Source organism: Taudactylus pleione, unplaced genomic scaffold (assembly GCF_031769625.1).
Source record: "Taudactylus pleione unplaced genomic scaffold, aTauple2 ptg000938l, whole genome shotgun sequence".
Classification (NCBI taxonomy): domain Eukaryota; kingdom Metazoa; phylum Chordata; class Amphibia; order Anura; family Myobatrachidae; genus Taudactylus; species Taudactylus pleione.
In genome coordinates, this window is record NW_028285339.1 from 633,000 (window position 1) to 659,632 (window position 26,633).

A 26,633-nucleotide genomic window follows, 5' to 3' on the forward strand; every position below is an offset into this window, starting at 1 on the left:
TGTTGCAACAGAAGGTGTCAACTTACCCTGAAGCCACGCATCACCAGCTTGTAGGTTGTCTAATTTGTGCCAAATCCCTGATTGCCGGATGACGAAGGAATCATGTGCACTCCCGGGGAATTTGGCATTCAGGGACAGGATCTGGAGGGAGGCATCACATACCACCATTACATTCAGTAAATGAAAGTGTTTGCGGTTCCTAAAAATAGCCTCCAGTCTTGCTGGAGGCTGAAGTGGTATGTGAGTGCCATCCACAACCCCTATGATGTGTGGGAAGCCAGCTATTTGGTAAAAATTGGCCTTCGCCACACTAAGGGAACCCATATCCACTGGCATTGTAATAAAATTATGGAAGTGTTTAAAAATGGCCTCCATCACTGCCCTCAGGATCCTTGAAAAGGAGGATTGGGAGATTCCGGCAACTATTCCCACAGTGGTTTGAAAGGATCCTGAGGCACAGAAATGTAACACCGACATTAATTGTGTAAGTGGTGGTATTGCTGTAGGACTGTCAATTTGCCGTTCAAGATCACTCTCTATTAATGAGAGAGTGTCTATGATGATTTGTGGAGGAAGACGGTATCATCTTAATACCTCATCATCTGGCATTCCAAAAAGGGTGACACGTGTTCTATATATCTGGGGCCTTGCACGCCTACGAGGCCTATGCCTGGGACGAAGTTGAGGTTGGTTGGGTTCTGGAACCATGGCCAATATAATACGACCAACATCAACCTGAAATGGTAATCCAGGTAGTTATTGTTTTAGACAAATGTGTAATGAAAAATATACTTATCTTTTTTAAGAAATCCAAAGATGCTTACAGGCCGGGGTCTTGTCATGAGTAGAACAACCTACATTTCAAAAGTAGAAAATATTTTTAGTTTTTTTTGGGTAAACTTGGATTGTAAACACATTTTTTAGGGTAAAAAAAAAGAGAAGGGAGCACACATTAGTTCGGAAAATCACACGCTACATTTAGTGGTAAAACATGATTTTATACTGAAAAAAAAACCCACATTAGTTCGCTAAATAGTATGCTACTTTTACAGTTAAAACAAGACACATTAGTTCGCTAAATAGTACGCTACTTTTACAGTTAAAACAAGACACATTAGTTCGCTAAATAGTACGCTACTTTTACAGTTAAAACAAGACACATTAGTTCGCTAAATAGTACGCTACTTTTACAGTTAAAACAAGACACATTAGTTCGCTAAATAGTACGTTACTTTTACAGTTAAAACAAGACACATTAGTTCGCTAAATAGTACGCTACTTTTACAGTTAAAACAAGACACATTAGTTCGCTAAATAGTAAGCAACTTTTAGTGGTAAGACATGATTGTTACCAGAAAAACAACAACATTACTTTGCAAAACATATGCTAAGAACAACACATCTAATTTGTAAAATCATGAAAACCAAAACACTTGCCAAAAACAGACAAATATCCCAAAGTTCAAAAACTTCACTGGGGCAATGCCAAAATAACTGTAAAGCAAAATAAAAAAATATTACAAACATTTGTAAACTATTTTCTTTTTTTTTAAGGTGGTTTATTAAAATACTTACTCAAAAAATCACAAAAAAATAGCCAAACAAAAAAAAAATAACAATGGAAAATAAATAAGCTAGAAATAAACCAAAGAGAAAACCCCAAAATTTTCCTCCTTCTACTCAGTCAACCGCAAAACCTCAAAAATACTCCTACACCAAACCTCCAACAAACAACATGCCACATCGACTCCAGTCACATCAAGCCATAAATAGTCTTTATTTTCCCGCTCAAATTAAGGACGGACAATAGGAGCGCACAGTCAATGATGCGGACGAATAATGCTGACACATGTATAAAAACGTCACTGAAAAGCCAAATCGGTCTGCTGTAGTGAGACCTGAAAGTCCAAAATGACTACAGAGCAGCAAAGCACTGGCCAAGAGGTGCCAGGTAAGTATTTCTCTTTTTTGGGCTAAAGGATACTGTTTAACAATAATTTTGGCCAAATTTTACATTTAAAATTTTAATCCCATTTTTAAAAAAAGGTGTTGAGGATGCCATGGAAGAGGCTGCTGGGCCTAGTAGGCCAACTAAACTAAAAAAAAAAAGGCAGCCACAATTCACAAGAAAGGAGATGGAGGTTTTGGTGCAAATGTGCAATGACAACCTGCCACAGGCACCAAGGAATATGGGTGCAAGCCAGAAATGGAAAATGTGGGATGACATAGCCAGTGGTGTCAATAGGGTGGGTGATTGTGAACGTTCAACCCGGGAGGTCAAACGCCGGTACGTAAAAACTACATTTTAGTAAAAAGTGTTTACAGGTCCAAATACTGCAGGAATAATGCCAACTTTTTACCGAACAGATGGAGCGACTTCAAATATCGTCTTAAGCAAAAACTGGCTGATAGGGCTAGGTATGCAGGGGGGACAGGTGGGGGTCCCACCCCTGTGTCACTGGAGCTCACAGATTTGGAGGAGCTGGCCCAGGGGTGTGTGCAGGATGAGGAGGTGTTTGGCGTGTCGAACATGGATACCGACATGCCCGACTTTGCGGCTCCTCATGTTGCCCCAGGTAACTGTTGTAATGTTAACAACTCAGAAATGTGTTTGGGACAATGGCCCTCATTCAGAGCCGCACGTTAACAACAGTACGCTCGTTGCGTTCCGATGTTGACTAACCGCGCATGCGTCGGTGTTACACTGCGCATGTGCGTACGGCAGATTGCGAGCTTTTTTTCTCTCGTTCCTAAAATAGCGTACAGGAAGTGACATGCCAAATGTGATTGACAGAACATGGCGTTTTTGGGTGTTGACGTGGGTGGAGATGAAAAAACGCAGGCGTGGCGAGGCGTTTTTGGGGCGTACATACATTATGCGAACGTCAAATGTGTTCGGACCGTCTCATACGTCACTGGAACATCCGCTTTCCCTTCAAAATGCTCGCACAGCTTAGGGTCAGGATTACTCGACCACATTGGCGATGGCCTTCTCCTCCGTCCCGGGACTCCACGATGGTGCAGCGATTAATCGCGGCTGGTCAGTAAAGTAATTAGTGTTGGATTGAAATCCGGCTTGGTATGTGTTTGGAAAGCAGTTTATTGGGATAGCACAAAAGCGTACGCAGGTGGAAATCAGAGCTGCTAATGTCATGATTACACAATCAATTAGCGTACATTTTTGGGGTTTTATTTTGGCCACAATTTGGTGGTTATGGCCTATTGTAACAATAATGTCATCATCTTTTAATTAGCTCCCCTTTTTTTTGGTTTACTGTGGATTTTGCATCGCTATGTGATTTTTTAAACGTTCCTTAAAGAGGCCTTTTTTTTTTTTAAAGAGGGTCAGTTTTTGCGTTTAAGGCCATGATTAAATGTAACCCATTTGTACAATAATGTCACAATACAATGTCAGTGTTTTGTTTTTAATTTATTGTTTACACACAAACAAATTGGACTAATATTGTATTGCCTTTTTTTGTGGCCAAGATATTTGATCCAAAAAAAAATATAACATAACTACTAACATAAGCGTAAATACAAAATTTAAAAACATTTCACAAGAAAGGAGAGGGAAGTTTTGACCAGAAAGGAATATGAGCCAAGCACAGAAGGAGTGTGGGAAAAGTCGCCATTGCTGTCACCGTTTTCTCGCCCGTTTGGCTGGGTGAGGGTGGGCGCCAGACCGGGTCCGGGATGCCATCGGGCTGGCCTGTCCAGAGGCAGATGTTGTGGCCTCTGGACTAGGCACAGGGCTAGGCACATTTGGAGGATTGCCTGATGTTGTGGCAGAGGTGGAGGATCCGGATGTTCCGGCAGGAAGGGAGGTCGGCTCCACCATGTGCTGGCGAACGAGCTGCTCCAGGGCATCGGCGATGCGGATGTTGGCCCTGGTATTTTCCGCCAGGGCCTGACCAATGGTCACGTTGGCCGCAGCATTTTGCTCCAGGGCCTCAGCCACCCGTATCAGACTGGCGTCCATCCTCTGCAGAATCTCCGTATGGCAATCCGATTTAAAATTGAGTTCTGTGAGGAGGCCCACTGCCTGCGAGGGGGCACGCCCTGGACTGGCTTCTGCAGGGTCCTCAGCCGGATGTACTGGTTCCTCCCCTGCAGAGTCAGCAGAAATTCTGCGGCCAAGGCTCCCCTCTGGAGCAGACTCATCCGCCTCTGTCTCTGTTAGGAAATTGGAGAAAAGACTCACATTAGAATCTACATATTGGCACAATAGCATTTCTGAGTTGGTGACATCACAAGACTTACCTTGGCCAACATGAGGAGCCGCAAAGTCTGGCATGTCCGTATCCATGTTGGACACGCCAAACACCTCCACAGCCTGCACACACCCCTGTGCCATCTCTTCTAAGTCTGTCAACTCCAATGACACAGGGGTGGGACCCCCACCTGTCCCCCTTGCATGCCTAGCCCTGTCGGCAAGTTTTTGTTTGAGATGATATTTGAAGTCTGCCCATCTGTGGAATGAATTTGGAACCATTATCCTTTTTTTTACAATGGGGTTTGTTTATAGGATGGGAAAGTGTTTACTTACCGCCGTTTGACATCCCGGGCTAGACGGACATAATCACCCACCCTATTGACAGCAACGGCGACCTCCTCCCACATTCTCCACTTCTGGCTTTGGCTCATATTCCTGGCTGCCTGGGGCAGGATGTCAACGCACTTCTGGATCAAAACCTCCATCTCCTTGCTTGTGAAATGTGGCTGCCTTTTTTTTTTGGCAGCTTTGGCGGGTTGACTGGGGCCAGCAGTCTCTTCCATGTCATCCTCCTCACCTATTTGGGTAAATATGCAGATTTAGCCACTTCACAACTTGCACAATATTATGTTTTAAAAGAATCATTGAGACAAAATGCATGAAGGCCTTACCGCCGCAATTTTGACCATTGTTTCCCTGGTTTGAAGCCATGTCTCTGCTTCCAGCATGAAATCATCCAGAAATTCTATGTGATTTCGTGACGTATTTATACATGCGTCCTTAGTTTGCGGCCGCATCATTGATTGTGCGTCCCTATGATTCATCCTTAATTTGTGCGGGAAAATAAACACTATTTATGGCTTGGTGTGTGTGGATTCGAGGTGGGGTTGTTGGAGTGTTGTCGGTTAAGTGGTTTGGATTTGGTTGGTTGCGTTTGGAGGATTTTGCAGAGTTGTTTGTTTGTTTGTTTTTGCTACATTTCTTTGGTTTTTCCGTTCGCATTTTTTTCATTTTTTCAACATCCTTTCCTGATTTGGTAAGTTTTGTGCATTCAAATTTGTGGCCAATTGGTGTATTCTTCTGTTTTGTGGTTCGTTAATTTGTTTAACACTCATTTCATCTTTTTTAGTTTTTTTTTGTTTTCGGACCCAAAGAAGTTTTTTGTGGAAATCTTATATATTCGAGTTGGGTAAGTCCATTTTTTGTCTTGCATTTGCGAATTAATTACCGCATTTTTGACTGTTGGTGTAGTGACTTGCATTTGCGAATTAATTACCGCATTTTTGACTGTTGGTGTAGTGACTTGCATTTGCGAATTAATTACCGCATTTTTGACTGTTGGTGTAGTGACTTGCATTTGCGAATTAATTACCGCATTTTTGACTGTTGGTGTAGTGACTTGCATTTGCGAATTAATTACCGCATTTTTGACTGTTGGTGTGTTGACTTGCATTTGCGAATTAATTACCGCATTTTTGACGGCTTATTCATCATATAATCCAGTTTTGCTTTTCCCTTTTCCATTTTTTGGGTCCATTTGAACCCTATTTGACGTACGGTGTGCAATGTTGTTTTCATCGATGGCCAAATGTGTGTTTCGCCTATTTTATGTGTTGGCTTGCAACAATTTGAAAAACAAAAATTCACCCTCTAAATTTTTGATGTCTCATTTTTGGCTTTTTTACAGTTTATACGTATCATGACAATACCCCGGCATGTAAGCAGCTATGGATGGTATCAGAAAGCTAAGTTTTTTTTTGTTACTTTTGGGGTGGCTCAAAAGCCTTACATTGTAAACTTTGAATTTCAGGTAGATCTGGGGCGCATTGTTCTGGCCCTGCTCCCTGAAGACGACCAACCTCAAACTCGTCCCAGGCGTAGGCATCGTAGGCATGCAAGGCCCCAGATATTTCGAACACGTGTCACCCTTTTTGGAATGCCCGATGATGAGGTTTTAAGACGCTACCGTCTACCTCCCAAAATCATCATAGACACTCTCTCATTAATAGAAAGTGATCTTGAGCGGCAAATTGACAGTCCAACAGCAATACCACCACTGACGCAATTTATGGCGGTGTTACATTTCTGTGCCTCAGGATCGTTTCAAACAACGGTGGGAATAGTGGCGGGCATCTCCCAATCCTCCTTTTCCCGGATCCTGAGGGCAGTGATGGAGGCACTTTTCAAGCACCTCCATCATTTTATTAAAATGCCTTTGGATATTTTGCCCTTAGTGTGGCCAAGGCCAATTTTTACCAAATAGCTGGCTTCCCACACATCATAGGGGTTGTGGATGGTACTCACATACCACTTTAGCCTCCAGCACGGCTGGAGGCAATATTTAGAAACCGTAAACACTATCACTCCCTGAATGTAATGGTGGTATGTGATGCCTCCCTCCAGATCCTGTCCCTGAATGCTAAATTACCCGGAAGTGCTCATGACTCCTTCGTCATCCGGCAATCAGGGATATGGCAGAAATTAACCAACCTACAAGCTGGTGATGCGTGGCTTCTGGGTAAGTGGAGACCTTTAGTACATAACAATGTTAAGCTTGATACACAGTGTTCCTGATGTGGTCTATTTTTGTTCACAGGAGACAGTGGATACCCTTGCATGTCCTGGCTGCTCACTCCTTATTTGGCTCCCACACCAGGGCCACAAAGTGCGTATAATTCCGCACTTACAGCCACCAGGCAAGTGGTGGAGCGCTGTATCGGCCTTTTAAAAGGCCGATTCAGATGCCTCCACCGCTCTGGTGGCGAGCTCATGTATGTGCCGGATATGGTGTCTAAAATTGTGGTCCTGTGTGGGATATTTCACAACATTGCCATAAGGAGTGGTGTCCCAATGCAGCCAGAGGATGCCTTACCTGAGGATGGCCCCCCCGAGGTTGGTCGAAGGTCAGTATGTGGGGGGGCCATACGCGATGATGTGGTGGCCAGATTTTTTAGGTAAGTTTGAACAAAACTCCAGTGTTTTTCCCTAATGTGTTTGTGTTTTTTGGCGAACATCTAATTTATTTATAATTTTCTCACCATCTTCTGTTTGTTCACATAATCTTTGGCACTCCAACGCTCACTACTTCCTGCTACCCTTACCAAACCTGGATCTGGTCCTTTTGGGCATATATTCTTGAACCCATATCGCAACGCCATGTTTGTGGAATCATGTTGGCATGGTCCTTCGTCAACCAGTTCTTGATTTTGTGTTTTTATTTAATTATTTCTTGGTATGTGTTGTATTTGAATTTATCACTGTGTATTTTTTTTGGGAGTGACCACTTTGTTTTCTCTGTTATGTTGTCAATAAATGTTTGAAGAGTGAAATGGTCTTCCTTTTTTGGGACGTTAACAGCAAGTGTAACCAGGTTAACACAAGTTACATTTGACTAAGGGGTAAACCAGTACTGACGCCAGTTGAGCAAAACTGAAATATGTTTTCAGCTTCCCAATCCACACCAAAAGGAAGCCTGGCCCAACCTTGGGATTTGTAAGATTTGCCTAAGCAGCTTGCGCACCAAGTAGGAACCTGGAAAATGTAGAAATCTGAAATTGACACTACACCCAAAAAGGGAAATGACATTGTTACTGTTATGTGTTTCTGGTGTCTGTTTGACATACAAAGACAAAACACAATCTAACTTTTAAAAAAGGGAAATCCTTGCAGGAACTTATGTCAGGCTAAACTATCTTGGTTTTGGTTTTTAAAAATGAGCCACAACGTATATTTGTCTTAATAAATTTAATTGGAAAATAGAACAAAAAAAAAAAATCTAATGCCGAAGGAGGCCAGACAGCCGGTTGAGGGCCACCAGAAGGCCGATTACATGGTGGCGCATCTGCCCCACAACATCCGCCACCTCTTGCCGACGCCTCTGTTCCTCTGTGGGTGAGAAAAGTGTGTGGGTTAATACAACAATAGGGACTCCACAGAAAAACATAAAAAAAATACCAAATCACTCCTAAACCCAAAAACAGAAATAAAAAGGGTGGGCTGGCAAAAATACAAGGCCTAGGTACAAATTCCCACAGGTATGATATGTGTATGCTTAAATCACCAGGAAGAGGTAAAGGCAAACCTTCACAATCAACAAAAGTCAAGCCACAAAAACACGAAGGCACGACACATGATTACATACAAACAGTTTGTGCTTTAAAAAAAAAAATTAAAAAACATACCGGGAAACAAATCGGGAGCTCCGGCCAAACCTCCATGATCCTCCTCGGAGGATCCGTCATTCCCCAAAGAATGGGGCGGAGTTATGCAGGACTCCGGGGAGGGGGTAATTGGAAGAGGGGTGGGTGGAGGAGAGGGGGAAGTGGGACGGAGGGGAAGGAGGCCCGACATTTCCGGGAGAGGGTCTGGGAAGGATGGGGAGGAGTGGGGAATAGGGGAAAGATTTGGGGTGGAGTGTTGGCTGGGGGTTGGGGAGAGTGGGCGGGAACGCCGACGTTGACGGCGGAGTCTTGGCTGTCCCCCTAAAATATGTCAAATAAATTGCGTTTAGTTTATGGACAAATCCGGGCAAACAAACAAAAAAAAAAAAATTAATAAAAAATAAAACCAAAAAAAATAGCAGTAGAATTAAAAATTCAGAAAAAGAGGGGAAACATGCAGACGCAGATATGAGTACCAATAATAAATAGAACAGACAGGAAAACATGCAGACGCAGATATGAGTACAAATAATAAATAGAACAGACAGGAAAACATGCAGACGCAGATATGAGTACAAATAATAAATAGAACAGACAGGAAAACATGCAGACGCAGATATGAGTACAAATAATAAATAGAACAGACAGGAAAACATGCACACGCAGATATGAGTACAAATAATAAATAGAACAGACAGGAAAACATGCAGACGCAGATATGAGTACAAATAATAAATAGAACAGACAGGAAAACATGCACACGCAGATATGAGTACAAATAATAAATAGAACAGACAGGAAAACATGCACACGCAGATATGAGTACAAATAATAAATAGAACAGACAGGAAAACATGCAGACGCAGATATGAGTACAAATAATAAATAGAACAGACAGGAAAACATGCAGACGCAGATATGAGTACAAATAATAAATAGAACAGACAGGAAAACATGCACACGCAGATATGAGTACAAATAATAAATAGAACAGACAGGAAAACATGCAGACGCAGATATGAGTACAAATAATAAATAGAACAGACAGGAAAACATGCAGACGCAGATATGAGTACAAATAATAAATAGAACAGACAGGAAAACATGCACACGCAGTTTGCCCCACAAACACAAACATTAAAACCACAATACATAACACTTACTTGCCAGGATCTGCATGCGAAAGCATGTCAGCAAGCGGGGCGTTCGCCGTTGCAGGTCGGACCACCTGCGCTCCAGCTGCCCGATGTTGCGGCGTGAGCCGAAGGACCGCAGGCGGGACCGTACCTCCGCATACGCGGAGCGCTTCTGCCGGTTGGTCATGGGTTGAGGCTGGCTGGTGATCCGGCGATCCATGACCTCCGTAAGCACCAGCAGCTCACGCCTGGTGAATGCGGAGGCTCTCATGATGGCAATGGTGTTTTTCTTAAAAATCATTTTTGATAAAGTGTGTAAAAATTTTCTGATTGGCTAATGTATTTTGGAAATTAACAGGAGCAATTTTATTGGTTAGTGTATGAGTCATGTGTTCGACAGGGCCAGAAATCTCTGGAGAGTTAGGATAGGCTTGATGCAGTGACATGCGTAAGCAAATTTAAATAAAGAAATGAACCCAGGGAAATATGCGGGGATCCACAGCAATAGTACAATTGTTTAATTGTGGTTCACATGTTTTTTGAACAATAAAAGCGAATGTTTCATCCGTACGTATTCTGCGGGTAAACACAAACACGGACAAGAGTAAAGTTTCTTGCATTGTGTTGAAAAAAAACAAACAATTAAGCTAATTGATACATTGATTGGCATGATACGATTGATGGAGGTAGGCAGAATAAAGGAGCAGGTAATCGACATCTGACAAGGCCACTTCCTGTTTATACTTGTGCGTGCGTTCCTTTCAAGCCATTTCGGGGATGTACGCTCGCTATTTCGTACGCTCGTTAGTTAGAGGAGGGGTCGTCAGAGTTCAGGGAGGAATTTTAGATGCGAACGAAAATACGAGCGAGCCATTGAATTTAAATATTTTTGTACGTACGCCTAACGTACGTGCGCCCGCTTGCGAGTGGGTCTGAATGAGGGCCAATATCTAATGTTACTCTTTTCTCTTTTTTCTCACAGAGACACAGGCGGATGAGTCTGCTCCAGAGGAGAGCTTTGGCCGCAGAATTTCTGCTGGCTCTGCAGGGGTGGAAGCAGTAGATCCGGCTGTGGACCCTGTGGCAGACAGTCCAGGGCATTCCCCCTCGCAGGCAGTGGGCCTCCTCACTGATCTCAATATTAAAATGGATCAGCAGACCGAGATTCTGGTGAGGATGGACGCCAATCTGCTACGGGTGGCGGACGCCCTGGAGCAAAGTGCTGGTGGAAAATACTGGGGCAAACGTGCGAATAACAAATGCCCTGGAGCAGCGCATTCGCCAGCACATGTTGGAGCTGGCCTCCCTTCCTGCCGGAACTTCAGGACCCTCCACCTCTGCACAACAACAGCCATCCCTCCAAATATGCCTAGCCCTATGCCTAGTCCAGAGGCCACAACATCTGCCTCTGGCCAGGCCAGCAGAAGGACACCCGGACCCGTTCAGGCTCACTCCCTACCCCGGCCAAACGGGCCAAAAGGCGATGACAGCACTGGCTAATTTTCCCACTATCCTTCTCAGTGTTTGCCCCATATTCCTTAATGCCCAAAACCTCCCTCTCCTTTCTTGTGAATTTTTTATTAATTGTGTTTGTTTGTGGATTTCAAATGCCACTTATTCTGTTTGTGTGTTTTTAAAATCATTTGTTATTTGTTTTTATGTTATCAAGTTTTTTTTATTTCCCAAAAATTGGTTGAGAAATAAACAAAAAAAAATTAAAAATACTGTTGAAAATCTGCACAATTCTATTGTTAATTTATTCAAAAAATGGTTAAAAGGTAATCCCGCAAACAACAAACAATACCACGGAAATCTAAACATTTTTTAGGGAAAAATAAACCAAGGGTTAAAAACAATTTATGAGTTTTAATTAACACTTAGCAAAAAACAAAAGGACGATTGTTTTCTTGGGCCCTAAAAAATGAAAAACAACAAACCTGCGTACAATATTGTTGCCCGGAAAAAAAAAAAAATAAATTTGGCAAAAACACGCAAATGTAAAATAAATTTGTAAGCTGATTGATTGTCTAACCCAGAAATTATCAGCTGAGTAGTTCACCTGCGTACGGTTTTTTGCTACTAAAAAAAGGCTATTTGCTAAACACCTTACAAGCATTTTTGCAATTCAAAATTGATTGTTTTTGAGGCCTCAATTGATAAATCGGGAAACCATCGATGAGCCACAGGAAGAATGAAGAGACCATCGTCATTGCGGTAGAGAATACCAGACCACAAGCTGAGCAAGCAGTTGGAATGGAAAGTGGATCAGACAGTGACGTAACACTTGTTCCGTTCACATTGGCCGTTCGCATCAGATAATTTATGTACGCCCAAAAAATGCCTCGACACGCCTGCGTTTTCCCATCTTCACTCCCGTCCCCGCCCCAAAACGGACAGTTCTGTCAATCACATTTGACATGTCACTTCCTGTTCACTATTCGACGAACGACTGAAAAAATGATCGCAATCAGCCGTACGCACATGCACACTGATACACTGACGCATGCGTGGTTTAACAACATCGGATGACTACGAGCGTACGACCGCTTACGAGCGGCTCTGAATGAGGGCCTGTGTACAAAGCAATCTCTAGTATGTATACTTACTAACAGGGAGCAATATACTGGTCTTGTCTTATGCAACCTACAGGAACCTGTTGCCAAAATATGGCACAGTGCAGCACACAACAGTATGTGACAGACCTCAGAAATATTGAATTATATATACATATATATACAATATATATATATATATCTGAGGTCAGGTATGAGCTACCCTTAACAACACCTGTATTTAGGGCAGTATGAGAGAAAGGGTATAGTCATAGGATGACAGATCGAAAAAAAAAAACACACAGAGAGATAGCACTAGCACCAGTCACTTACAATGCGGGAAAGACGCTGCATAGCGGCGCTATACTCAAGTACACAGACGCAGAGTCTGGTAGGAAATAGCGCTACATACATTGACCCTGGGGAAAGTACGCTGACCCTGGGGAGAGGTATGCATGGAGACCGGACCACATGCTGTCCTGGAAGAACTGCGACTGCACACTTAGAAAATGGCTGCCGGAAAACTTAGAGGGGGTATGTCCAGAGGAGGAGAGCAGCTCAGGGAAGACAGACCGCAGTGGAAAGGCGCGCTGAGCTGAGGGGAGGAGCCGCTTAAACAGGGAAGTTGTTTCCCCTGGCCTGTTAATAACCCCTGGGACGGTGTTTCCCGCAACCAATATGTCCCTGGTGGTCAAGTTGGAGCGCGATGGCCGGAGCCTGCGTCGACAACTAGCATCTCCGGTCTGTCCCCTGAGACCGGAGGTATCGATTGCCATTATACGCGGGTCACCTCGAGTGGCAACCCGCCTTACCTGTCCCCTGATGTCCGAGTGCAGTCTAGGTCCTCTGCGGTGGCCCTGGCTAGTGCTGACCCCCGGAACGCCCGCCGAGATCCCCAGATCAGTACTGGCGTCTCGGCACCGGAGGGGTGGCAGAGCAGCAGCGCCGATGTCCCACGGACAGTCTGCTGCTGTGCGCTCTAGTTGCTTTGTAGAAGTAATAAAGTAAAGAAAAAAGCTTTAGGGGCAGATGAACAGCCCTCCTGCAAAATGGTGACCCGACTCAGGCTGGGCTCCAACGAAACTGAGGTGTATCTGGCTCGGGGGTGGGGTATATGGAGAGTGCACCCAGTGCATCCTGGGAGCTAAAGCTTTAACTGTGTGGTGCCCGGATTGGTTCCCATCACCTACACCCCAAGGTCTCCCTGTGGAGCCTATGGACCCTGAAGAAGAAAGTGGGTTTTTATCCTTTTTTAAGAAAATTAAGGAATCCAATAAATCTTCCCCAGCAGTAAAGGAGAAGTCATACAAAGAAAAACGTTATCAAGAAAAAGTACAATGACAGGAAATATAACCACCCAATAAATCAGGAAAAGGAGATGGGGGAGCAAAATAAATACTTTAAAGTTTAAACAAGACTTGAGAAATAAAATCTCTCTTTTCTGGGACCCATCCTTAGGTGCTCTCTGGATATTAGCAGCAGTGGCTGGTTCTAGGGGCGGGCTAACACAGTATTGCCCTGTATAACACATTATGCTACACGCAGTAATAACCTCTATAACACATTATGCCACATGTAGTAATGCCCTGTATAATAAATTTTTTTATGCCACTTGTAGTAAAGCCCTGAGATTTGTTACCAGCGGGCACTCAGCTCCCTCCTCGCAGAGAGCACTATGGAAGGGACGTCATGACGTCTCTCCCATAGATCCGTGCAGCCACAGTCGGACCGGTTGGCAGCGGATGCAGGAGCGGGGCTTAAGGTAAGTATTGTGTTTGTATTTTAATTGTATTTTCTTTTTCAGAAGCACCAGCATTGGGGGCAGGACTATATAGGGGGGATTACTATAGGGGGCATTACTACTGGGGGCATGACTATAGGGGGGCATTACTACTGGGGTCATTACTACTGGGGGCATTACAACTGTGGGCACTACTAATGGGGACATTACTAATGAGGGCACGACAATAGGGGGGCATTACTACTGGGGGCTCTATTAATGGGGGCATTACAATGGTGGGCACTACTAATGGGGCACTACTATAGGGGGCATTTCTATAGGGGGAATTACTACTGGGGGCATTACTAATGGGGGCACTACTATAGGGGGCATTACTACTGTGACCACTATTATTGGGAGCATTACAACTGGGGGCATTACTTCTGTGGGCACTACTATTGGGGGCATTACCAATGGGGGCACTACTATAGGGGACATTACCAATGGGGGCACTACTACTTGGGGCATTACCACTGTGGGCACTGCATGGGGGGCACCATTACCGGGGCCATTGTGTAAGGGGCACCACTGCTGTGGGCATTGTATAAGGGGTACTACTACTGTGGGCCTTGTTTATAAGGGGCACTAATTTGGGCATTGTGTAAAAGGGGCACCACTGTGTGTCATAACATGAATAAGTGACTGCTGTGTGGTGTCATTTGAATTTTGGGTAATGTATTATAAAAGGGAATTACTGTGTGTGTCACAATGCATTATACAGGGCATTACTGCGTGTGGCATAATGTATTATATAGGGCACTACTGCATGTGGCATAATGTGTTATACAGGTTATTACTGCGTGTAGCATAAAGTGTTATACAGGGCAATACTGTGTATGGCATAATGTGTTATAATAATAATAATAATTTTATTTATATAGCGCTTTTCTCCTAAAGGACTCAAAGTGCTTTACTTTTGGCTTTACAGTACAAAATACAAAATAAGCTTAAACAAGGGACATTAGTGAAATGCTTGGTGAAGAGGTAAGTCTTGAGTCTATTTTTGAAGGATTCTAGAGTGGAGGCCTCTTGAACTGTGCGGGGAAGTGAGTTCCATAAGGTTGGAGCCCCAAAACTGAAAGCTCAACCCCCAGACGAATTCCGGGAGATTCTAGGTACTGTTAATAGTCCTTTGTCAACGGATCGCAGTAATCGAGTGGGACGGTAAGGAATCAGGAGCTGCTTTAGGTACCTTGGGCCATGGTCATGTAGGGCTTTGTAAGTTAGTAATCCAATATTGAAATCAATTCGCCATCTGACAGGCAGCCAGGGAATGGAGTAGAGAGTGGGTGTTATGTGGCTGGAACGGGGCTGGTTGGTTAATAGCTACGCAGTTTGTACCATCTGCAAGCGGTGCAATTCTTTTGCTGGGAGTCCAAGGTAGAGGGCGTTGCAGTAGTCTAGGCGTCAGGGGTGGATTGGGCCGACGGGACGCTGTGCCGTTTCCCGCTGGGCCGTTTTCCGCTGGGCCGGCCCCTTTTTATAGCTTTTAGGGGCAGGCAGCCACCCTTCCCTCACCCACCCCACTGCCGGCCCAGCTGTGGCATTGCAGCTTCTGCACATTGCTGGCAGCCGTCCTTTCCTCAACCACCCCTCAGCTTGCCCAAGGCCAGCTCTCTGCCACGATCGGAGCTTAACAATAATGGCCGACGGGGGAGATCCCCATAAGCCTTTGCGGAGCCTGTCAGTCTACTGACGGCTCTGCCTACAAGCTGTCTGCGGCCCGCCTCGGCGCCTCCAGGACCACCTTGCACGGGCAGGAATGGACGCTGTCTGCATCAAGCAGCAGACATAGAGTACTGTATACAGAGGCACAGCAGCAGCAGCCAGCACAGAGGAGCCGGCAGCCTACAAATTATGACAGTCAGTAAGTAAACTGTATTATTTCTAATCAATGTATGTCTGGCTGCCTGAATATATATATATATATATATATATATATATATGTGTGTGTGTGTGTGTGTGTGTGTGAAATATATTACTGCACTCACATCCACCAGGGTAGTCCACGGGGTGATCCACTAAGGAGATAACCAAAAAGTTGCTCCAATTATAAATCCATAGTTAGGCTTAATACAGCCATAGAGGGCACTCACCGCAATGTATGCAAAAAAAGCCGTTTTAAATAGAATATAATTTTTACATCACCAAATCCATGATATCGTAATCAACGTTTCGACCCCTGGTCAGCAAGCTAGATGGTTGACACATGGTGACCTGTCTTGACAAAGACCCTGAAGGGGTCGAAACGTTGATTACGATTACATGGATTTGGTGATGTAAAAATTATTTTCTATTGAAACGTCTTTTTTGCATACATATATACATATATATCTCTATCTTTCTATCTATATATATATATGTGTAATATATATATACATACACAGATACAGTACATCTAAAGTGCCGCCCATCCACTTGCTATACATATACTCTGTGTGTATATATATATATGTAGATCTATATATACATACATACTGTGTGTATGTGTATATATATATATACTGTATCAATATACTGTGTATATATATATATATATATGAATCAATATACTGTATATATATATATATATATATATATACGCACACACACACACGAGTGTGCACCTTGCGAGGAGTTAGTAGTAGCCCCGCGACTGCGTACAACTAAGAATCAGGCTCTATAAGAAGGGAGTATCCCATTCCCTCAGCAGGACACCGCCCTCTCAACAGAGCCCGCCCCCATCAGGGCTGCTTTCAAAAATTTCCCGGGCTGGTTTTCGATCCCAATCCGCCCCTGCTAGGCGTGATGATATAAATGCATGTATGACTTTAGGCTGATCTTCTGAGGGAATTAAGTGCTTGATTCTGGCAATGTTCCTCAGATGAAAGAATGAGGATTTGATTGTGACTGATACCTGATGTTTAAGTGTCACGTCACTATCCAGGACACCAAGATTCTGCACATGTTCAGTGTTTTGTCATTCTGATCCCCCAAGCGTAAGTCCTGTTGGTTGGCTATGCTGTAGCCCTGGCTTGTGACCTATCATAAGGACCTCTGTTTTATCAGGGTTCAGTCGCAGCCAACTGGCACTCATCCACACCTGAAGCTCAGCTAGGCAGCCATTTAGGGTTGTTATGGGGTCCTTTGTACCTGGAGCAAAGGACAGGTACAGTTGTGTATCATCTGCATAGCAGTGGTAGACCAGGCCATGACGTCTGATTATTTCACCCAATGGTAGCATGTATACTGCAAAAAGCATGGGAGATAGTATAGAACCCTGTGGGATACCGCAAGGAAGTGGCAGTGGTGATGAAGAGTTTACTCCAGAAGAAACTCTCTGTGACCTGCCGGTCAGAGATTATTTGAACCAGCTAAGGACTGTGCCATCCAGTCCACAGAAATTTGTCAGTCGCTTAATTAGAATCCCGTGGTCCACAGTATCAAATGCTGCTAAGAGATCCAGAAGGATTAAGATTGAACAATCACCTCTGTTTCTTGCCATCAGAAGATCATTAAGCACATATACCAGAGCTGTTTCAGTGCTATGTCTTCTCCTGAATCCTGACTGGAATGAATCATAAATATAATGGGTAGACAGCGGGTTTCCAGTTGCATTGCCACCACTTTCTCAATGACCTTTCCTAGAAAAGGAAGGTTTGATACTGGTCTATAGTTGGTCATGCAGTCGGGGTCTAAATTAGGTTTTTTAAGAAGTGGTCTAAAAATTGCTTCCTTTAGTGGTTCTGGAAAAATGCCTGTTTGCAAAGAGCATTTAACTATTTTTGCAATTACAGGGCCAATCATGTACATACACCCTATGAGAAACTTGGTTGAGGCAGGGTCCAGATCACAGGTGGTGGGTTGCAACATTCTGATAATTTTGGCAATGTCTTTTACATCCATTATGTCAAAGCTGTTCCAGGGAGACAAGTGGCTTACCTTGGCAGGCTTGGTAGATTGGCAATCCTTTGATGGCACTGTGGGGATTCCAGCCCGGATGGAGGATACTTTATCTGCAAAGAATTTTGCAAACTCATTGCATCTTGACTGGGAGAGGGTTTCATGAAGCTGCAGGCATGCTGGTTTGCAAAGCAACTCCACTGTATGGTAAAGCTGAGCTGGCCTATTGTTTGCTGCCTTGATCTCATTTGAAAGGAACTGTTTTCTTATGGGTGATTGCTGATTGATATTCTCCAATATGTTTGATTAGTGTTAACTTATCCTTTACCAGGTTAGTCTTCCTCCCTTTCAAGTCTACGCCCCCTTTTCTTGAGTTCACTAACACTATTTTAGAACCAAGGGGCTTGACGGTGTGGTATGTGGGGTCATATACGCACAGGGGCAATAATATCCATTGCAGCTGTCACATCTCTGTTATAGTAATGGACTAGAGAACAAGGATCTTCACAGGCCCCCATTACCGCAGAAAGATCAAGGTTTGCTGCAAGAGCCTGGGGGGGTCATGCCCCTCTTTGGACGATACCTTGTCAACTCCATGGATAACGTTCTATTTTGAGGGGTTGCAACTGAGAAGCAAATTAAATGGTGGTCTGACCATGTGACTGGGTTTATATTTAGATCAGAGACTTCTAATCCAATCTGGAAGACAAGATCAAGAGTAGCTGAAGGAATGACTTGTGTGAGGCCCAGAGCATTCATTGTGCACAGGAGATCTTGGCCAAGGTGAGAGAGCTCATCATCAACGCATGCATGGAAATCCCCAAGGATCAGCCATCTTTGATGCTCCAGAACTAGTCCAGCAACAATATCTACAAATTCTTGTAGAAATATCTTTCCATCTCCAGGAGGGCGGTAAATGAGAAGTACTCTGAATCCTAAGTCTGTAGAACTCAGAGCAGCAATGCACTCAAATGAGTGAGTTATTTCCATTGGGTGGACCCTACGTTTAAGTTCTTTTTAAAGCAGATTGCCACTCTCCCTCCCCTGCGGTTAAGTCTTGGGTTGTGAATAACATAGTAATTTATACAGGGCATTACTGTGTGTGGCATAATGTGTTATAAAGGGAATTTCTGCATGTGGCAAAATGTGTTATACAGGTTATTACTGCGTGCAGCATAATATGTTATACAGGGCAATACTGCATATGGCATAATGTGTTATACAGGACATTACTGCATGTGGCATAATGTGTTATAAAGGGCATTACTGTGTGTCGCATAATGTGTTATAAAGGGAATTACTGCATGTGGCATAATGTGTTATACAAGTTATTACTGTGTGTAGCATAATGTGTTATACAGGGCAATACTGCATGTGGCATAATGTGTTATACAGGGCATTACTGCGTGTGGCATAATGAGTTATACAGGGCATTACTGCATGTGGCATAATGTGTTATAAAGGGCATTACTGCGTGTGGCATAATGTGTTATAAAGGCCATTACTGTGTGTGGCATAATGTGTTATAAAGGGAATTACTGCATGTGGCATAATGTGTTATACAGGTTATTACTGCGTGTAGCATAATGTGTTATACAGGGCAATACTGCGTGTGGCATAATGTGTTATACAGGGCATTACTGCGTGTGGCATAATGTGTTATAAAGGGCATTACTGTGAGTTGCATAATGTGTTATAAAGGGCATTACTGCGTGTGGCATAATGTGTTATACTGGTTATTACTTTGTGTGGCATAATGTGTTATAAAGGCCATTACTGTGTGTGGCACAATGTGTTATAAAGGGCATTACTGCATGTGGCATAATGTGTTATAAAGGGCATTACTGCGTGTGGCATAATGTGTTATAAAGGGAATTACTGCGTGTGACATAATGTGTTATACAGGGCATTACTGCATGTGGCATAATGTGTTATAAAGGGCATTACTGTGTAAGACATACTGTGTAAGGCGCATTACTGCACATGGCAATTATTTGCCACGAGGGGAGAGCTTGGGGGAAGCCCAGCCCACAGAGGACCGCCATCTAAAAAAAGTTATTTTGGGGTGAGAGCGCAACTGGGAACTTTCTCCCTGAGCTCCACAATGTCTAGAACCGGCTCTGATTAGCAGCTTTGACTTCCACGTATTTCCCTTTAGCCTTTAACCCCCACTGTTCTTTAAGCTTTTGCTTGTACTTTTCTCTTTTTCTTTCTCTGACTCTTGTGATTATTGTATTAACAAATTTGCCTGAGTTTCTTTTACCTCATCTTTTTCCACACTGTCTAATTCACGTTCTTCAACAGCAGGTGGTTCAGGTTCTTCTATCACCAGAACCTTTGGTTCTTCAATGTCATTGGACTCTGGTTCCTCTATGGAAGGTAATTCTGGCTTAGAAGAGCCAAACCAACCTTCAAAAAACCATGGTTCTGGCTGTTGAAAGAGAAGGGATATTTTCAATATCAGATATGTTATAATCCATCATACATCAATGATCTTAAGGACTTTGGTATTGGTTGACCCATGTACAGTAAATTAAGAAAGCAAAGCTACCCCAATTTTAATGGGTGTGCAAGACAATAATTTACCAGAGGCTCAATCTAATCGACACACACAAATGATATTAAAATAAATAATTATTTTATTAGCTGATAAATCACAACAGTTATGCAAATGGAAGTTAGTTAATAATCCCACTAAACAGCATGACAACCCCGTGCTGTTGAGTGTAGGAAGACATGATATGGAGAAAAATTAATAAATAAAAAAGCTATATAATATTCAGCTGATCAAAGCAATTAGGTTAGAAGGAAAAAAAAAAGTCAAACTTAGAAATTGAGTTTATTGTAACTTTTTTCTGCAAAAGAAGATATTCCTACTAAAATTACTTTTAGCAACTATATTAACAGATGTGAAACACTTAAAAATTACTTTGCAGAATTTAACGTTTACATTAAAAGTGATCAGAGCACACTGAAACATTGTAAACCTTGACAGATAAATGTTTCCTTCATGCTCATGCTATGCAGCAAATTGTACACATTCAAGCTGCTAAAATGTTAGACTGACTGATCTGAACTGACATTGTCAGCTGCTCTGAGCACCTGTACAAGCTGCAGAGGTTACCTGAGCCATTATCCCAGCCATGGGGTCTGCAAAATAAACTGCCTCTACTTCATACTTGCCTACATGCTGGAATGTTTAGAAGATTCCTGACCTCCTGGAGAATAGACCAGCCTCCTGGGTACCACAAACTCCCAAATGAAGTAGGCGTCTAAGGGCTTGATGGCACGATTTGAATTGAATCTAGTCATTGCTCTGCACAGTTCCACAAACCGCAGCTTTGTACAGCATGGGGCAGGGAAGGACCTATGTGATTCATGATGCTACGCTCTGCTTGGTCAATGGCATAACTAGGGTTGGACAAGCGGTGCCACCACCATGGGCGCAGGGCCTAGAGGGACACTGTCGCTGCTCTATGGCACCTGTATTTGGCATATAGGATGCCTGCAATAGCTAGGAGTGCCTAGCTTCTCCTTGGTCCCGGAGGAGGTGCCATCTCAAACTCTCAAGTTTTTCTCCATACACTATCCTCTCCAATCTCTCTCAGTACCTACTCAAACTAATCCACATTCACCTGCATCTTCACATAATCCACCAAGGACACCCCGTACTATTTTTTTTAAACTTACACCCATCCCTTATCTAGTCATTTGAAAACTCTCTATCCTTTTAGCCATTACTAAAACCTCTCACCTCCTCTGACAATACGTCCACTGCAGCTCTGTCCCATAGATGGCTCTCTTAGTCACAGTCCTAGGCTTGTAGACAGTCAAGTAAGCAAGTGACGACCCTCGTTTGTTCCTTATATACAACATACATTTTTATTCTCTTCACTACAAATTCATGTAGTTGTAATTTATTACCATCCATGTTCAGTCTCCCAATTCGCTGCCTGGCTCACATATTTCCTATTCTTTAAACTACCTACTTCTCATACTCTGTAATTTCACCATCCAATTGACAACCCCACTGTCTTTGGCTCCACAAAACATATTTTGCTTGCTTCCTTCTTTAGTCTCTCAATCACTGTGATTGATATTCGCTTGATTTCATATACTCCAACTTCTGTTCCATCCCTAGTTTCTCCACCTTTGAGATCTTCTCAAAAGCTTCTCTATGTGAGAGCTCAAGCCACCCTTAAATTTACTGTAGCAACAGTATGTGCTGATAATAATTTTATCACAAAAGAAGTATATCATAACCACTACATGAGAGCTTAAGCAAAAACACAGCAACAATATATAGCATAATTCATTGCAATAGAACATAAACAGAAAAATAAGCTATAATCACAAAATCACACTAACATCTAAACACATAGAAATAGTTATAAAAAGAAAAGAGCTATAAACCTATAAAATAACCCAAGTGCCACCCTGAAAATAGAGACTGCACTACAAAGACAACAGCTACAACTCATTCCAGTCTACCAGCTGCGCTACCTGCACTACATATACATGCCACCATCTGCACCAGGTTACCATTTCACCCACAGGACCAATGGCATTTCAAAAACACATCTGCTCTGTAGCCTCTTATGGTTGCCTTTGTCAATTGGCATCAAAACAGTCAAATGGCCAAACCTACACAATTTGCTAACTGAAATAGAACACTATTGAAATCAATGAGTTTTTCTGTATTAAAAAAGGCATAGTGGCATTTTTGGGGGAGATTTATTGCAGGTGGAGGCTTGGGTTTAGGCAGTTTTAAAGAGTTTGAATTTTGTCCAGTCAAGATGTATTTATGTAAGAAGTGTATTTATGTCTAACTCACTTTTTTCCATACTGGGTAATGGATCCACAGTCCACGGGTTTCTGAACTGAAAGAACCCTAGCACATTCAGCACAGGACCGGTAACTTCTAGTTGAAGACACCAACCCAGCACAGACTATTTTAGGAGCTGGTTAATTTTATAAAGGTGGTAGCATGTTGCTGGCTTGCTTGTTTATAGTGATAAAGGCAAAAAACATCTCCAGATCTTTGTCACTACATTTAACTTCCCCATTCTAAGGCTAGTGTACATTCCTGGCCCTATATTTAGAAAGGAAAACTACATTAAAAAAACAGATACACAGCAAGTTCTAATGTTGTGTAATAAATTGGGTAACTGGTCGAGGGAGGTCAGTAGGGAAATACATAGAGAACTGAAAATAATATTAAAGAAAATAAGCAGTTGGATTATATAAGATAATAACACTTAAAAAATTATGAATAATGTACTTAGAAAATAAAAAATAAAGAGCAGTGCCCCTATTATTCATGCATCATTACAGGTTGGTAGCCAGTAAAAATACATTAGAGGATAGTCAATGCTAGCAGTTGTCGTCAATACCACCAGCACTGTTCTTACCAGCTGGTCATTTGGATTAAGTGGTGTCCAAACTTCACCTTCTACTTCTGTCAAGTCATCATCTGAGTCAACAGCATCTGAGGAATACATCATACTGTAAGTTGTGTCCATAAACTCAGTTCAGAGAATTGGATAGCATTGGAACTCTGTATTTCTTTCTTTCTGCAGTTTCACTTTTGACTACTCCTAGATAGAAATGCTCCAAAATCTCTAACACATTTGAAGTTCCATAGAATTTGGCCGGTTCAAGGGCCTAAAACTTGTTCACAGTATAATCATGAAATTAAGATGAATCTAATTTGCAAATGTAGGTGATGTATTTGCAATATGTGTTCAAGGTTTGAAGTTCACATTGGAAAACTGTTAGTAATGTCATTCCATGAAGCCATTCCGTTTGAACATGTTTTATACGGATTGGAAATGTTTAATCCTACTCATACACAATCAAATTTAGCGCAAATCTTTAACCTATCTAAAGTTTTAGCATTTCTGGCAACTCCTTGAGCTTTAGAGCCATACTAATTACAATTATGAGCATCTTCAGTCAATCAAATTTGGACGGTTTCAGTGCCTCAAACTTGATCATGTTACAACCATGAAGTTAAGCCAAGTAGATTCTAGGCTTTGAAGTTTTCAGTTCCCATCCAAGGTTTGGTAATAGCATTGGAAAACTGTTAAAAATACTATATAATGCAGCCAATAAGCTCTAATGTGTATGAGCAGTGCAATCATGTTCCATCGAACTGGCTCGAACATTTTAAATTCTGCTCAAAATCTTATAGTATGCCCCAAAGTATTCAAACCATGGTACCCACTTACTGGATATGAACAGGTTATGAGTGGTTTCTATTGTCTGTTGTAAAATTGTCAGTCAGCAGCTCCTATCATTCAGTGCTTATTTACATTCTGAGCACCCCACTACACTGCTTCATATTCTGATCTAACCCTGTTCTAGTTTAGAGAAGTGGTTCTCAAATTTGTTTCTGCCATGACACACTGACATAATACATTTACATAATAATCCCCCCTTTTCCACCCATTCTCTTTAACCATTGTAGTTTACTTACCTTAGGACTCCTTTCCACTTCATTTAATTTAGGTCATTTTACAACACTCCCGCATTTGTGGTAGCATAAAAGGGAGATGTAACTAATACTGAAATGTTCTTATTTGTCTGTTCAAGCTACATCCTATTTACCATTGATAACATTCTTTGTTACGTTTTATTATGCATGGTCCACACCAATCAATGGTAATCATAATTCACACAAAGCTCTCGGTCTCTCCTACCTTGGAGAACCTGAAAGCCCATACTCAGAAGGGCAGCAACAGCAGCGACAACTAGGCATCTGTTGAGCGTAATTCCATTCCAGGGAGCCACATCTTCGTCTCTCAAGGGCCCCACACTTTTGGGCTCTAGATTTTTTTTCATTGTTGTACTTTTTGGTGCTAAGAAGAAGAGAAGAGTAATTAGCAAAACTTAAAAATGTATTTACTGTATATTATTAAAAAGTGTCACATTTTTCTGACAGGGGACAGTCCGTGGTTGAACTCGCCTTTCCTGACTCTGACCAGAGTTAATATCACTTTACTACCACCACCTTTCAGTATTTTAGGCGGGTTTTCTCAAAGACAAAAAGTAACCAATTTCCCTTGCCTTGATTATCTCTGAAAGATTAGATCTAGCTCATCATATATAGCAATTTAAATATATCTAAAATATAACTAAATTCTGTGGCTCCATTATTTTTAAAGAACCCAAACACCTTACAGTAGGTGACCTAAAGGTTTCTTAATCTTCAGTTGTTATCACTTACTTTCATTTGGATGCCAATTAAAGAAAAACATTTAAAGCAGCAATCCCACATTTTTTTCCCCTTTTTTTTAATTTTTTTTTTTAAATAAATCACTGATACAGGCCTAACAATCTATACTAATATTATAAGAACGTTGATCCAGGTGTCTCATAAATCGATCAATCAGGAAAACATGTATTTTTAATAAAAAATATCAAAATCAGGACACAGGAGAGATTTTTTTTTTTAAAACAAAAATCACTGATTTAGCAGGCATAACAATTTATATTTATATTATAAGGACGTTAAGTCTGTCTGTTTGTTACAAGTTGGCGCAAAAACTGCTGAACCAATTTTCATGATCATTTTGTACTGCAAACTCCTAAAAATAACTTGCACTTTGTTTCAGCTTGATCCGTTATTTAGAGCTGAGCAATAACAAAAACAAAACTTATTGACATCATCAATGCAAGAAATGAAAAAATTGTTGGCAGATGCGCTTTCATCGTGGGCGAGGCCGAGGGCAGCAGCTAGTCTTATTAATAAACACTGGGCCTTATTCAGCTTCAAACGGAATTGCAAAGCTGCACGCAAGCAGCTTTGCAATTCTGTCCCTGCAATTATGGTGATGCAGAAGGAGGCATCATGCCTCCTGCATGTATTACTTATCTGAGCTGTGTTGTACAACGCAACATCGGATAATCTGCGGGAACATTGGTCGGCTAAGTGACCCATGATGACAGAAAGAGGTCAGGAAATCTCCGTCAGCCAATGGAGATGCTGACCTCTTCACTCCCCTCCAACGGCGGCGACATGCCTCCGCTTCGGGAAACGGAGGCCGTCGCCATCCCCTCCCACCCCCAAATGGCAGGATCCGTATTGCACATGCGCATACAGGTCAGGTACCTGCGCAGATTCCTGACCATTGAGAATTTGCGTTTGCTGAATCAGGCCCACTGTTTTTTTTATTTTCTTCAGGCTTCTATTAATAATTTATAGTTCTGCAGACAACTTTGAAAACCACAGTCAGATGCACGCATGATGTAGTAAACACAGATGTTTTGGAACACCCCTTTGAGCTGTCTGCATTGTAAAATGTTTCCCCTCCTTTTTCCCCTCTACCAGCATATGATATGTTGAGAGTCTGAGGGGTATATTTACTAAAGTGAGAGTTTTTACAAAGTGGAGATTTTGCCCATAGCAACCAGAAGATAATAGCTAGAATCTGATTAGTTGCTATGGGCAACATCTCCATTTCTAAAAACTCTCACTTTAGTAAATTTACCCGAGTGTGTGACTGTAAGCTATACCAAACTTGTTTGCCCTCCAGAGAGATTTTGAAAAGGATACAATGATTTGTAGAAATACAGCTTAGAGAAATGTATACCCAATGCTTGCTTAGAAAGGTAATTAACTTGCCATTTAAAGAAAGTAAAAAAAAATAACTTTCTAGTTTTTGGAATTGCTGCTGTGGTAATGTTTCCTGTTAATCCAGGTGTCTCATAAATGGAAAAATCAGGAAAACATGCTTTTTAAATTACAATATCAAGAAAGAAATAAACATAAGATGACAGTCCTGTGAAAATCAGGATACAGGGGAAATTTATCAGTGACTAGTGATAAAACCACCACATTTAAGCAACTTTTTAACTGTAGTATTTTGCTTACTTTCTCCGCAACAGAATTGGTATGCCACCGGT

General features: G+C 42.2%; 1 protein-coding gene across 4 annotated transcripts in view; it reads right to left on the bottom strand.

Moving 5' to 3' along the window:
• JSRP1 (junctional sarcoplasmic reticulum protein 1) overlaps positions 1 to 26,633 on the bottom strand; it is a 442,040-nt gene that overhangs the window by 15,317 nt on the left and 400,090 nt on the right. For all 4 annotated transcript variants that reach the window (XM_088459842.1, XM_088459841.1, XM_088459844.1 and 1 more), the window contains 3 exons: positions 24,428 to 24,586; positions 23,138 to 23,214; positions 19,990 to 20,157 (listed from right to left, as the gene is read on the bottom strand). In XM_088459842.1, coding sequence (XP_088315968.1) covers positions 19,990 to 20,157; positions 23,138 to 23,214; positions 24,428 to 24,586 — 404 coding nt within the window. The remainder of the gene's footprint in view (positions 1 to 19,989; positions 20,158 to 23,137; positions 23,215 to 24,427; positions 24,587 to 26,633) is intronic.